We start from the raw sequence: 16,405 nt of genomic DNA on the forward strand, positions 1-16,405 counted from the left end.
AATCATATGGTACCAGGGCTGGCCTGGTACAATGATCTGTCATCTGCTGTGTCCTTCAGGGTGAATGATCGAGCTGCTTTACAATAGGCTGGGCTGGAAGTAGTTAGCTTAGATAAGTGAACCACTAAGCAGTGAATTAGAATTTTGCCATATACTATATATATATATAATGAACTTAGGAGAAAGACCCCCCAAATTACATGGGACTTTTAAATCCCAATAAATACATAAACGTAAAAATATATGAAATCTTTATTTTCCATCATATTTTCACACATATAAAAGATATAGAATGACAAACTATTTTCCAAAAATCATAATATATCATGACATCATCATCAAAAGATATTGTTTGGTTACAGAAATGGTCTTATAACAATCCGATGCGTTTTCGAGTAATTCTACTCCTTCCTCAGGGAAAAGACTCTGCACAAAGGTGATATAGTCTGTGAGATTAGAAATACATTTGTTTAGAACAGGGCTTGAAAAAGCCGCTCGCCAAATGAGACACCCTCTCCACCACCGCGGGGGACTCAAGGAGTAAGTACTGTATACATGTCATATCACTATAATGGAGTACAGGGGAGCTGAGATATACATTACTGTATACATGTCATATGACTATAATGGAGTACAGGGGAGCTGGGATATACATTACTGTATACATGTCATATCACTATAATGGAGTACAGGGGAGCTGGGATATACATTACTGTATACATGTCATATCACTATAATGGGGTACAGGGGAGGGGGGATATACATTACTGTATACACGTCATATCACTATAATGGAGTACAGGGGAGGGGGATATATATTACTGTATACATGTCATATCACTATAATGGAGTACAGGGGAGCTGGGATATACATTACTGTATACATGTCATATGACTATAATGGAGTACAGGGGGGGGGATATACATTACTGTATACATGTCATATCACTATAATGGAGTACAGGGGAGGGGGGATATACATTACTGTATACATGTCATATCACTATAATGGGGTACAGGGGAGCTGGGATATACATTACTGTATACATGTCATATCACTATAATGGAGTACAGGGGAGCTGGGATATACAGTTTTATATTTTGGACTCTTTATTCTAAAGAAAAATGTAATTTCATAATCTTTAAGGGGGTTTGGTTGGGGGCAGGGCTGGGGGTGGAGTTGGAGGCGGACCTAAGCAAGGTTGGGTGGGGCAACTGGTGGAGAGTAAGAGTTGTGCCTGGCTAGTAGGTCTAGACTCGAAATTTTAAGCCCTGGTTTAGAACATACAGTATATGTCCATATAGGGTATTTACATAGTTCCAAGTATATAATATACTCACAACATAGAGGAGTAAAAAGACAGATAGATAAATCTTCAGCTGAACTTAAAAACTCACCCAGGAGCAGATGTTTTTGGCTGACAAAGATCTATCGATGTATACGAACCACATTTGTATGTGAAGCCGATACATCGATGATATCTTGATGCTGTGGGAAGGTAAATTCGTACTCCCTTCCCTTTAATTACATTTAGAAGGGCTACATCTTTAAAAGAACGAATTATAAAAAGTGTATATAAGGGTGATTCCTCTAGAGATCCTTGTAAACTAAAAGGTACTTTTAGCTGTGGGGCTTGCAATTACTTCAAATATATGTGTACGGAAGCACAACCCAGACTACTAAATGGGGTTCTCTTCAAATCCAAACATTTTGCTAATTGTGGAACTCTGGGGGTGATATATCTACTTCTATGTGAATGTGGATGTTTTATGTGGGCAAGACAAAGTTGGAGTTTTGGAGGCGAGCATACAGACACATAAAAAGTATGCGGACAGGTGACCCTGAACTATCTCTGGGGTGCCATGTACTTATGGTACATGATGGTCAATTTCCAAAAATTTTATTTCTTATTCTTGACCGGGTACATCCGAGCTGTAGAGGGGGCGAGAGGAACAAGTTGTTGTTGCAGTTGGAGCTTAGATGGATTTTCCATCTACATTCTCCCTCCCCCCCCCCCCCCTCTGGCTTGAATGAATTGGTCAGTTTCAGGCCCTTTTTACATGGGTTTGTATTTGGCGGTATAGAAAAAGAAGTTCACGCAATAAGCCTCATTCTGTCTATGTGTCCTGCCCACAGTTCTTGTCATGTTACAAACTTTGCTTTATACCTTATATTGTTCTGATCTAATGCCCTATATGGGGAATGTACATCCTTTATTCTGTATCATTGTTTGAGATTCCCCTATTTCATATTATTCCCAGCCTTGTATTTTGTATTTTTTGTACAGCTTATATGCATTATATATGGTTTTGTATAATTAATGATATGCATGTTTTGCTGCTTCCCCGGTTGTGGGATCAGCTGGGGATCGAACCTTGGAGCCGGGGACCTTCCTCTGGGTGCCCGGCATGCTGGGGCTGTGCCACTGGGCTCTTCTTGCCCGGTGAGTGCAACAATGCATGGCCACTGTGGCCTGAGGTTCTTGCTTGTGCTAATCCTATTTGGTCCGGAGGCCATGTTTTTCTCCTAGCATGTCGGTAGTCCGTTGATGCATGACGTCATTCCGTAAGGTGCGGAGTGGTGGCGGAGCCTAATGACGTTCCTCCTTGAGGCAGCGTAGGATTGGCATCTGGGCGCCATTTCCCTCTCCCCACCTGGCCACCTGGACACTGTTCATCACTGCTGGACGATTGGAAAACCTCTCTGTGGGGCTCCTATATATTCAGGATCTTCATTTGACATTTAATACTCCTCTCTTTTTGTGGGTTGGTGCGGAGTCTCTCAGATTGTGGTACTGCAATTTGTTATGGTGAGCTTTATATTGATTTTTATATCATATAGGAGGCCTTTCCTCTTTTAGGAATTGGGTCCTTGGACCCATGTTTTTCTTTCCACTGTTAGTCCAACAATATATGTACTTATTGGCTGCCTTATTAATATTACCCTTAAAGAACCATACGGCGTGACCTGGTGTACACTTTTGAAAATTCCTATCTACATGCCCCCTGGTTTATCTGTATAGGTGGAACAACTTTTTGGAAATATTCAGATGTCCACAAGTATAATGGTGGGTTTATCCCTTAGGTGATGTAATGCCTTCCTCCATTGTTTGAATCCTTTGGAGATTTTTTGTAACCAGCATGTACAACATTTGCTGCCTTCCTTCCTTAAATAAAGGCAATAATTGCCAGCTGTTTTTCAAAGTATGAAAGACAGCAAGGCTCCTACTTTCCATTCATCACACATCTGCATCAGAGGCTGGTCATCAGCTCTGAGGAAATGGATTCGTCCCCAAAACGCATCAGCCATTTGACCGCACTGACAGTGAGAACACCTTGCCTGCCGTTGTGGCCATTGTCATTTTTCTATGCTTTTTCGATACATGCTTCGTCTGTGAGTATGTTTTTATTATTCTTTCACTCCTTACAATAAACCTTGGATAATGCACTAGGTTTGTGCGCCACCTGTTTTCTCTCTATGAATGACCTCACTAATAGAACTCCACACTGCTATTATTTTGAACATGCCCCTTTCAATTAGTGATTCAATTACACAGAATCAGCATGCATGTCATGACTGTTGGGTCTGTTGGATTTCTATTGCTCTACTACACCTGCTAGTAAATTATTTGCCATTTAGAAATATCATTTCTACCAAAAACAGTGATTGATCAGGTTAGTGATGTCTGACTGCTATTATTTTGAACACAACTGTATGTAAATACCCTGTATGGACATATACTGTATACTGTATGTTCTAAACAAATGTGTTTCTAATCTCTAATATCTAATCTCTAATATCACCTTTGTACAGAGTCTTTCCCTGAGGAAGGAGTAGAATTACTCTGAAATGCGTCAGTTGTTATTAGACTATTTCTGTAAACAAACAATATTTGTTGATGGTCCTAGATTGTAAGCTCGGAAGAGCAGGGCCCTCGAACCCCTCGTGTATTGTATTGTTTCTGTCTTGTCTCATGTTCTGTCCCCCTTGCTATTGTACAGCGCTGAGCAAACCCTTTGGTGCTATATAAATACTGTATAATCATAATAATAATGGTGATGTCATGATATGATTTTTGGAAAATAGTTTGTCATTCTATATCTTTTATTTGTTTATATATATATACCAAAATAATCATTCAAAGGTCTGCAGTAACATCTGGATTGACTGCCCCAGGTAACTACACTTTGCACATTGTTATTGCTCTCATCGCTGCCCCCAATAAATGAGTCTAAATGCCATGTTTATGGTGATAGGAATAATGAATCTACAAAGAGTGTTATTTATCTAACTAGGAAAGGGTTTTTGTGGTTGTGTGTGGCCCCATTACATAATTCTGAATACATTTACATTGACTTTTCCAATTCTTGCAGTTCTCTGAATGATAGCACTGACATTTCAGGGCTGAGACATTTTAATGATGTATTCTTGCAAAGATACTAAAGCAGAAATGGTTACATTTTTGCCTTTCAATAAGTTAATAGGCACACACATAGAGACAATTTATAATGGTCCATAATGCTATTTTGCCAGCGGCAGTAGAGTTTCTAACAGCCTATAGATCAAGCACCTCAGGGCAATATCTTCAGGCATCTCCAATATATTTTATTTTAGATCTGAATTAAATATATTTTGCTGGTAACCCTACAATTTTTTAGTATCTGTTATTTTCAGTGGAAGGAAAAAAAATAAACATAACAAAGAATAAATAGCAACCAGAGGGGCTGAAAAAATCAGAATGGATTCCCCCATCTGCACACTCCAGAATCACTAGCTACAATTTAGTGAGATTTATGCTGTTATTTTTGCACAATCAAAGTATGGAATCCGGTTACATTTGCTGACCATTTTACTCACATGTTATCTAACACATCAATTCTCAACTTCAATTTTAGATTTAGTATTGCATAAAAAACTTTTTTTAATTATTATATTATTATTATTAGTAGTAGAAGTAGTCCCCCCATAGTATTGTTCCAATACACCCACAAGGAAAAACTTGCTGCATTAGATGGTAACCAGTAGTTCACACAAGGCCAGGGCAGTGAATGATCTTTCATGCCAGAGATGGTAAACCTGTGCTGTATGCTGATGCTTATGAATGACGGAACATAGGGGGACACAAGAATGCAATAGCAATTGGTCAGTAAAATCCATCCCAGCCGATCAACCTTCCACCAAGTGGGCTTGTCCAGGTAACGTCAGTCCAGGTCATGGAAGAGCCTGAAATCATACAAACATTATTTAATCTGATCATATATGCCCAGATTGGGTGAACCACTTCTAATGTCTACAGGTACATATAGCATTAGACCGAGAGGTGCGTTTCCATCATCAATGACCATTTTTCTTTTGCAGAATGCAAACCAGTCATTGAGCTGTTATCGTGCTGCTGGCAATAACACAATGAGAAAGATTTACTAAAACTGGTGTACTTAGAATCTTGTGCAGTTGTGCATGGTACCTAACCATCTTCTAACTTGTTAAATGATGCTTTGGCAATAAAACAGTGGCTAAATCGTTAGCACTTCCACCTGGCAGTACTAGGGTCATTGGTTCGAATCCCAACCATGGCACCACTTGCCTGGAGTTTGCATGTTCTCCCTGTGCTTGTGTGGGTTTCCTCCAGGTACTCTGGTTTCCTCCCACACTCCAAAGACATGCTGGTAGGTTAATTGGCTCCTGTCTAAATTGGCCCTAGTATGAATGTGAGTTAGAGACCTTAGATTGTACACTCCTTGAGGATTAGGGACTGATGTGATTGTACAATATATATGTAAAGCACTGTGTAAATTGACGGCGCTATATAAGTACCTGAAATAAATAAAATAAAACCTGGAATCTGAAGCTGCACCAGATTTTACTCTCCTCGATTTTAGTAAATAACCCCCAATGTATTTATGGCCTTAGCAGACAAATGCGATAAGCAGGGGGCAGCCAATATTGTGCAAGTTGCTGTAAACTGCTCTAATATTAGATGACATGCAACTTGTTCAGTTTGTTTCTCCTACTCTCAGTGCACTAGAAAAAAGCAGTATGTTGTGAAAAGAAATTTTATTTCTGTCAGGATTCTTACGTATTCCTAATGTTATTCAGTCCTTTTCTTTTAACACTCAATAGTGTTTATTTTTTAATTTTTTATTCAATGGTAGTGCCAAAGCTAAAGAAAATGACTGAAATCAGGAGCCAATTCCCTACGTAGTTCTTTCTCCATTTTACATATTTAGCCCATTTTCTTACCCAAGTGGCAGTCGCTTCTAGAACTTCCAAGCCCCTCCTGTCTTTAATGCTGTTTTCTCATCTGCAAGCCCAAGAGAGGGATAATGTTATCTTCACTTTTAAACTGTAGAGCAGCCTTTCTCAAAATTTTTATCCCAGAGAAACCCTCAAAATAATTTCAGGTCTCATTGAACCACTGCTAAAACCAATTAATTGGCGGGTCAGTGGTGGTGAAAATGCCAGCTGAAAATATCATTGTCATCAAGCTGCTGGCTCTTCCAAGTGGTGTTGGCCTTGAAACCTGCAGGCACCATTAAAAGGTAGGGCAATCAGTAGCAGCCCAAGGGACCCCTATCAACCGCTGTAGGAACCCTAGGGTTCCGTGAAACTCAGGTTGAGAACGGCTGCTCTAGAGGAAGACCAGTTACCACAAATGCCTAACAGAATTATCTTATATAATGTATTTACTCTGACTTGTATTCAAGGTAATTTCCTTTCTCTGGAAACTTCTTTGGTTGGACTGCGTGGTGAAAAGGCTCATATAAAAAGCACCAAATGGAAGGAGTCGGGAGAAGATTGTACACTGAGCTTCTGGTATTACATGTCAGCAAAAGCTACTGGTCAAATACGAGTCTTTATCAAAGTAAGAATGCCCTCTTTGTACCTTATGCCATACAAGGTTTATAAAAGCCTTTGGAAGTTGATAAAATCACAAAATTAACCCATTTAATACTTTGAACTACTATCCTTGCCAAGGGAAAGCAGCTGATTTTCTGATAGCACTGGACTTGAGGTTTTGTGTCTGTGCCCATCCTGTCAACTACAGCATGCTAGTTATCAGCACATAGGTGCAGACCCTTTTACCATAGAAGGAGCGCTAATCTTTCCTCTTAGAGTGTGTGTCTAGCTAAAACCTTTTTTTTTTTTTTTTTTTTTAGTTTTAGATATATTGTGAAAGGATTAAAAGCTCTGTCTGGTTTTAACTGACAATCAGTCCTCTCTTAGGGTCCATTCACACCAGCCACTTTATTGCAATGCAGCAGCTGGCGTGCTGTGTGCTCTGGCTGAATGCCAGCACATTTCACTGTTCACTTTTTTTTTTTTAACAAACTTTATTGAAATGTCACACAACATCATTTAATAGAGTTCTGTCCGCTGGCAAGCAATAATTTTTTTCAGTGCACACTGCCCACACAGCACAATGCAGTGTTGTGAACTGACCACACTGGAGACAAGGCATTTTGCCTTTACTTGTGGTGGGGGTTTGGTGGAACTGCACTGGAATAGCTTCCCAACACAGTCCCACCACACCTGGTGAGAATGAACCCTTACAGAGATTTCCCCTGATTTAAGCAGGGTATACCTGTACTGAAATTCGGACTGTTCAGCAGAAACCAGCCAGTAGTTGAATAGAAAAAAGAAACTGTGTGTGTATACCCTGGTTTGGAGGCTGATTTGTAACTATGATATATAATGTGCAATGATTGTCCACATCACCGCTCGCATTTTGCGGTCCATTCATAAAATGCAGGTTGCAGTGTGGAGTCCGTAGTGATCCACATCCTCATGTTTGCTTACCACAGCAGAGGCAGCTCCATCATTGAAGGAAAGCAATAAAGCTAGTCATGTGAATTTGACAGTTCACATGATCAGGCTCTTTTTCTTTTTTTTTTTTACACATCATCTATTTGTTTTAATCACATTACAAACAGCTATAAAGCACATTGCTGTGCTTTATTAAATGTGTGGTTATTTGTTTTCCTTAATATGGCCCTGGTAGAGCAGTACCTTTGCTTTTAAAATCTGCAAAGGTATTGCTTTACCATATTTGTTAATCTGCCCTTTACTCTCCAGGTGGTTTCACCAAGTGGGGGAAACTCTCCAACAGCAACACAAACTGAATGTTTTTTTATAGTAGAGTAGGGGAATGCTAGAATCCTTGTCACATTTTAGTAAGAACTACAAAAACAGCTGTGCTATAGAATTAGTGTCATTGACCTGTCCAAACAGGGGCGGACTGACCATTTGGAAACTCGGGCACTGGGTCAGTAGGGGGCCCCATGAGATGCCCCTGGTACCATTTTCATAGGCTTTTTTGAGTTTGGGCAAGGACACAGGGACCCCATGATCCCTTATTGCCCAGGGGACCCATGAGTTGTCAGTCCGCTCCTGTGTCCAATGTAGCATGGCTGTCACCATATAAACGGTGGTGTTCTATGAAACAAACTGACCTGCATATGGGAGTCTACATAGCAAATCAATAGTCTACCTTGAGCATGTGCCAAGGTAAGTATGGAAGCTCTATTATCCTGTAGAGAGATTCCAGTTATGCTGAACACTGCATTTTGCAGTGAAATACTGAGCTTTGATTGCTCAGTATGCATAACTGCACTTTGAAAATGATCAGTACTTTTTGAACTGTCTTTTTGAATAAGTCGAGATTTTAGTATTCTGCAGCATTATTCTTCTACAAGATAAGTTAACAGTTTCTAAATATACATTAGTCTTTTGCTTCTTGTGAGAACATTGTAAATGCTGAATTTTCATATCCCAAAGCATATTTGCTTTTTGTAATAATGTTTGAGACTAGCGAAGTTGATTGTTATTCTATTGCTGGAACTATAGCTAAAACATATCACATGAGAAAGAAAAACTAGATTTGCCATCTAGTTATTAAATCAAAAAGTAATTGTGCCGGTTTCCTGAGAGGCGTATGTTGGATTAACATGACTAAAAGACTTACTGGCGGATCAAGCGATATTAGCCACTGAAGAAACTAGATTTTTCTCCATCTGGCCCACCGTTGTAGTGTTATTCATGTTATGATTGGACTCTCCTGGGAACACAAGTGATGCGGATCAATAACTGAAATGAGTAACTCTATTGCAAGTGGTTGAGGAGGAACTTTTGAAAAGTCTAGCCACTGTGTTTAAACTAAGGCAACTATTATCATGAGTCTTCAAGTGATGGCAAAATCCATAAAGAACTGTAAATCCTTTGAGCACTTAAAGCTACGCGGTTGACTGATTATAGGCTTTAAGATAGTAGTTTCAGTTAAAAGATATTTTCATGGCACAAAAATGTTATTCTTTTGTTAAGAGTTTCTGCTGGAAGTAAATGGAGTCGGCTGCATAGGTGAATCACAACAATCTGTTAAAGAGCAGCTTTGGGTATATATATAAAACACCTTTAAAGCAGAACTTCCCAATCATTTTTATAGTTCCAATTATGTTCCATGTGCAGAGTTTAGCAGTCATCCATCCCTGAAGTTATGGTAATGTTGCATACCCCTCAGATGTGTGACTATAGGACCCTTAGTGCTAACCCTTAGTGCTGACAAAAAAAGTATGTGGACTTGTGTTCCGGGCCCATTTGTCGAAATACTGTATGTGTTGACAGACCAGAAAAACACACTAAATCAAAAGCACAAGTTTAAGTGGGCCTTTAATATTTTTTAAATGTATTTCATAATATACTTAATTTACAGTATATTTAAAGCCAAAATATTTAAATTTTAGTTTTAGCGTTGGGAGTTGGTGAGACCAATTTTAATTGTGTCCCCAGTGAAAAACTTCTTGTTGCCTTCTTTTTTAATTGAAATTGCAAAGACAGTATGTTAAGTGAGGAAAAACAGGGACCAGAAAGCAATTAAAATATTTTTTATCACTGTAGGGAACTATTAGACCCTCAATCAAATTTGTATTGTTGTTTGTGTTGCCATTACGGAGGTAATGACAGACATAACAAAAAATAAGCAGAAATCTCCCCAAAGGGCACACATTATGCTGCAAACACTAAGCAATGATCTAAGCCTTCCGCACTTTGTCCAATACTAAAAAAGTAAAGTTAAAGCTCAACAGAAAACAGCACCCCATTCCCTTGAGGCCCCTGCCTGCAATATGTGATACTTTTATTACTGTTACTTACTTTTTCCTAACGACTTCTAGATAATCACATAACTCTGTCAGTCACTTTCAATCTTTGACCCTGGATGATGCACATAGTGGGGCTAATGTGACATAACATTTGCACCACTCTCTTCTTTTATAAACTGTCAGTGCAAAATGCCATGCTCAGGGGGTGGGGATATGACGCTTGACACTCATAGGGGTTGATTTACTAAAGGAAAATAAGTTTTTCTCTTTGCAAGGTAAGTGGCAGTTTGCAAGAGAAATTGCCCCAAATCCTAGTGAATGAGATGAAGCGATGATGACTTCCATGATCCAATTAAGTGACAGCATTTTCCTTACACGTGATTGGGTATTCCCTGCGATGTGAAACCTCACCATATTCACTAAGTTTTGGGGCAAGCCCACAATCTTTCCTCAGTTTTCCAGGCTGAGAGATGTTTGGTGTCATTCAGTCCAGTAGAGCGAAGACATTTTGAGGAAAAGAGCTACTATGGGGAACAGCTCAGGACTTAAAGTGGTTCTAATGGCTGAAGGTTTTTTTACCTTAATACATTTTCTACATGAAGGTAATAACCTTCAGTTTGCAACTACCCCCCTCCCCTCCTTTCCCCAGCATCCCTTAATACCTGAGCCAATTTTGATCCAGCAGCGTGCATAAGAGCAGCGGATCTCCTGGCTTTCTCCATCCTCATTGGCCTAGACACAGTGAGAAGGGAGCAGTGAGCAGGAAAGAGGCATGCTCTGTATGTCCTATGGACATGCAGAGTGGGGTTCAGGAGTGAGCATGCACAAATGCCCCTGTGGCTCGATGCTTGCCATGGGGGTAATCGGTGGGTGGGGAATGAGCATGGAGTGCTGGCAGGGGACCCAAGAAGAGGAAAATTGGGGCTGCTCTGTAAAACCATTGCACAGAGCAGGTAAGTATAACATGTTTGTTATTTTAATATAAAAAAAGTTTACAAACACTTTAAGGTGAACATTGCAACCACAGTTTCTAAAAAGTATTTTAAACCATTAGTAGAAGTTAGTTTTAGAAAATATATAGAAAACACATGGTTAATACATCTTACATCCCATTTACACAAGCCTTTAGAGCAACTCAATGTTATTTAAGCAAAGTATACTACGTACTGTATAAGAAAGGAGACAAAATAACAAAGCAGGATGAGATACAGTAAGTTTGCTGAGCTGTGTACGCCAGAACAGACTACTTTCTACAGTTTCCTAAATTGCCTACATGACTGTAACAAAACCCATGCATTTTATTTTCTAAAGTCATTGAACTCAAGTCACCAAGTCAAATGTTATATAAATGAAATATGGCTCCATCTTTCAGCCAAGTAATAACAGAAATGCTTTACTGGGTTAAATGTTTGTTAAAACAGAGAGTGCTGGCTGAATTGTTTTCATTTCAGACATTTTTGTTGGTTTTATTTTGGCTGGTTTAATGTTGACTCCTTAGTTTAAGGATTGGTTTGCAAACAATTTGTGTCAAAAGTGTTAGAGAATGATACTTCAGCCTAGTGAAGGTTTCTGCTGAGGAGGTGATTACACTTTGTCTAGACATGTGCGATTAAATTAATTCCAAATCAAAATTCGGATGAAATTTTCATTTTCCAGAGGTTTGGATGTTTACGAATCTCTGAATCACAATAGTAATGAATTTCAACAAATCTGAAATAAATTAAATGAAACAACAAATTAATTTGTATTTATTCGGATGACATGATGCAACAGTTTGGGCCTTTTATTGATGGTTTTATTAAGCATTTGAAATAACGGAAAAACATGAAATCTGAAATTCTTTTAGTTTCCTTTGTTCTTTTGGATCCATTTAATTTTTATTCTGCATTAACATTTTTCATTATTATAAAAAAAAAAACTCACTACATATGAAATAGAAACATATTGCAATAAATACAATAAGGTACTAAAGTGATGATGATGATGATTGGGTTGGATAGAGGTGGATCCATCAGAATCTCCGAATCATAACATAATGAATGAATCCAAATTTACTTTCCTTCCATTTTTTCTTTCGGATCCATTTTGTTTTTGTTTTGCATTAACATTTTTCATACTTATAAAAAAACAGTACAATCCATTTCTTTTTGTGGGTTGTATTAGCAAGGATGACTCAGAGTGCATCTCCTGAAATAACAAATTAACACGTTAAAACGACTATAGCCAATCTTTTGAAATATACAAAACAAATCCAAATATACACAACAAATCTGAATATACTAAACAAATTCTGAAAATAAATTATTCTACCATAATCAATACAAAGAAATGAAATGACTTGGCAAATTAATTCAAAACAAAACAAATTTTTTTGTTGAGCACATCTCTAACTTTGCCTTGTTGGAGCAAAATGGTCCAAGCTCTTATTAAGGGATAGTTCCTATTCATTCAAGATATTTCAGCATATGATATACCAGTGTTATCAGTCAAGACACCCTTTAAAGTTCTGTACAATCTTGAGACACCTCATTCTAAAATATAAAAAACTAATAGTTTTATACAATGTAGCAACATCCAAACGTAGGACACCAAATGTGATTTGTTCTGCTAAAGCAAATACACCATTGCATACTGGTACTGACTAGTATTGCAATGTTTCTCTCCCTGACTTAGCTCAATGCTGATGGTGAGGGGTAGGGGAGGAGCAAACAAGGATGCTGTGCAAGAGCCTGACATGCTCCTTATCAACCAATGACACCATTGGTTGTTAGGATGCTGGCGGCTGGAAGGTTGGAATGGTGAACAATGAAAACCTGTAATCTTTTGTAACTAAAAGGTAGGCTTGATCCACCTGCTGGCTTGAATACCATTTTTTGGATAATGTTTCGGCATTTTGCCAATGCATCCCTGAAGAAATCTGAAGGCATCCCAGAGTCCCTGGCCACCCTGGTTGAAAAAATCAGTGATATACATATCCAAATCACTGCTGTCTGTACTATGTGTACAACCATGAAGCAACCATTAAATCTTCAGAAATCCTCACGTCTGTGTGGAGCAGCACCCTAATTGACTTTAATGAAAGGTATTTTCAGACTTTTCACTGAAGTGAACAAAGGTTGTGACGTATTCTAGTACAGGCCTAGAGAATTTTAGGCAGAGGTCCAAATCCAGGTGGGTGACAGAGTGAAGATCTCGAGACAGCACTGTTGAAAATCCTAGGCTCATAGTGCTGGAGGTAGAGTACAAAATTATAAGTGCACTACTGCACAACAAAGCTCAGGCTGAAAGTGGGAAAAAATGGCACTCTGAGCCAAGTAGGGCTCTATTTCATGGCATAGTGCTGTGTGTGAACTTAGGGCAAGGGAGGTGAGCACAGAAGTTTCCTCATAAGTGTACTGCTGATCTTTTATTGTCAAATCAGCTGGCTGGGGAGAAGAGGTGACCAAGAAGGCATTCCTTCTGCAGTAATTTTCCCTAAAGTCACCTGTCAGATATGTAAGTACATTTACCAAACTTTCAGGGATAGAAGAATTCAACTGTGCTCAGAGACTTGCCATCATAAGACTAAGGTAGGACATATACAGTATATGGGGTATACAGTATAATTGATATCCTGTAATTATGATTCTCTTGGCCTTCTACCTTGCCTTAAATTAATACCTAAACTTGCTCTTTAAAAATGTAATTGTATTTTAACTACTGATGGACCTATCCCACAGCCTCCAAAACTCTTCTTTTAGTGTACAGTTGCTGTGATACCTACCCTGGGGAATGTAACCTGTTACATTTGCATCCTTTGAGTGTTTCTTCATCTTTATAATAGACATATAACTTTTCAAGCATCTCCATATCTCAAGAATCCCTTCACATGGGTATATTACAGTAGTTACCAATATCTCTCAAGTGTGCATAGCAATCACAGCAGCACAGTGGCTAAATGGTTTGCACTTCCGCCTGGCAGCACTAGGGTCATTGGTTCGAATCTCAACCACGGCACCACCTGCCTGGAGTTTGCATGTTCTCCCTGTGCCTGCATGGGTTTCCTCTGGGTGCTCCAGTTCAGGGGCAGACTGACAACTCATGGGGCCCCCAGGCAATAGGGGTCATGGGGCCCCTGTGTCCTTGCCCAAACTCAAAAAAGCCTATGAAAAAGGTACTAGGAGCATCTGTTGGGGCCCCCTATTGACCCTGGGCCCTCAGGCAGTGAACAAGTTTCCAAATGGTCAGTCTGCCCCTGCTCCAGTTTCCTCCCACACTCCAAAGACATGCTGGTAGGTGAATTGGATCCTGTCTAAATTCTCCCTAGTATGTGTATGTATGAATGTTAGTTAGGGACCTTAGATTGTACACCCCTTGAGGGTTAGGGACTGATGTGAATGTATAATATATATGTAAAAGCACTGCATAAATTGATGGCGCTATATAGGTACCTGAAAAAAATAAATAACTGTGCATAGCAATCACTAATGTTTGAAATAACTGGAGGTCCTCACACCTATGCATTTTAGTGCTTGTTAAGAAATGTGCAGAAGTTTACTATAAGTTTTAATGGCACTAGCTCACCAACATGCAACATGTTGACATGCATTGACTAAAAATGGTCATGACTGTTTATTCATCTGGTGATGTGTTAAAAAGGCTTTAAATAGGCATGGCAAAATAGAAGATGTGAATTATTAAATGGATGGGGTAGATATGTTTAAACAGCATTATTTGTGGGTGACGGGTAGTATAGAAGGTGGTTTCTTCTTCAAAACTGAAAAAAAAATATCCCAAAATTGGTGGCAGCCTTTGATGCCATAGGTCACCAATACAAAATGTAATTTTCACCTCCCTACCTTGGCATTTTGACAACAATTCACACCTTCTGCCATTTTATTATACCTTAGTAATACCTTCCAAGACTTCCAGGCACCATGGATGGTATTGAATTTTGAAATTAGAACAGGATGGTTTCACAAACTGTCACACCTCCCATCAAGTTCTTGAACAGTCAACATCTGCCTTAATACATTATACAGTGATTGGATTAAACTGACTTACTCATGTACATATAAATGCTGGGATATGTTTCTGACACTCATTAAAGCTGAGGAAACTGTTTTAATAAGCAGCGAAATGTCTTCACAAGTTGATTGTGACTAACTGCTGCTAGCTATTCCATGATTTACAGTATATATAAATGAGAACCTTCACATACATACTAAGAGCCATGAAAACCAAAATGCCCTGGGAGGCCTTGGCTCTCATTGGTACAGAGCTTGAAGGCATGCAACACTTTCAAATAATAGAAGATAAAGAGGAGGCTTACTACCCAAAGCTAAATGGCAGGGACATTTTCATGCTGCTTTTTTAAACATAAAATCTAATTTTCTATTCTAATTTACATATTTTACTGTACTTTTTTAGGCAATGAATACTTCAGTGTTCAGTATGACTAACCTTCCTGCATGCAGCATTATAATAATTTAGTGCTAGTGTATAAAAGTGGTCCTCTTAAACCAAATGCCCATGTACACTAGAGCCTTGCAACTCATATTTATAGAATATATTAGCTAAAAATTTCATGTGCAGTACATTTAATTAATTTAAGATCGCCATCAGGAGATTTTGCAATCTCTGCCATCTTTTGCAAGCAGATTAAGTTCCTCAGTAACACTATACTACATCTGAATTACAATTTAATGAAAAATACAATTTGAATTATAAGAGGCCTTGATGCAGAATCTAGTTAAAAGATAAATTCAACATCTTAGATTGAAGCAAGGCATGTCTATTTTTTTCTGATAAAAAAAAAACCTTGTTGGTATGCAAACGAAAAGGTTTAGTAGGATTTTATGTTAATTTCATGGCTCTATCAGGGAAGTTTTTTTTTTTTTCAATGCACTTTTTTTTAACTTTCAAAGGTTTTATTGTAGTCATTCTTTAGAGAAGCCTTAATGTCTTTCTTTGGGATCCTTTTTTTACACTGCAGGTGGATTAACTGTAAGAATGAAATACTTCTTGAGTGTAGATGTGCTCTTGAAAATGTAAATTTGAAATCAGTTTATAATATGTGTGATTGCATTATTTACTTGGGCTGTAGGAACATAAAAGACTCTAGGTGTGTCTAGATCCAAATGGTTTTTCACTGTAATGATTTGGTTTGCCCAGACCGTTGACACTTGGGGGTCAATTTATAAAAAACATTCTTTGCAAAAATGTTTCAACCTCCGCACTCATTAGGGTTGATTTACTGATGACAAATATAGTGTGCACTGCAAATGTACTTGCAGGTGCACTGCAAAGGGTTGATTTACTAAAACTGGAG

At 38.6% G+C, this 16,405-nt stretch overlaps 1 protein-coding gene across 1 annotated transcript in view; it reads left to right on the forward strand.

Moving 5' to 3' along the window:
- Positions 1-16,405, forward strand: part of MALRD1 (MAM and LDL receptor class A domain containing 1) — a 464,614-nt gene that overhangs the window by 286,024 nt on the left and 162,185 nt on the right. The window contains exon 25 of the mRNA XM_089693696.1: positions 6,706-6,863. Within this exon, the coding sequence (XP_089549822.1) occupies positions 6,706-6,863 (158 nt within the window). The remainder of the gene's footprint in view (positions 1-6,705; positions 6,864-16,405) is intronic.

This window comes from Staurois parvus, unplaced genomic scaffold (assembly GCF_062004578.1).
Source record: "Staurois parvus isolate SC_StPar_1 unplaced genomic scaffold, SC_StPar_1.0 ptg000636l, whole genome shotgun sequence".
NCBI lineage: Eukaryota > Metazoa > Chordata > Amphibia > Anura > Ranidae > Staurois > Staurois parvus.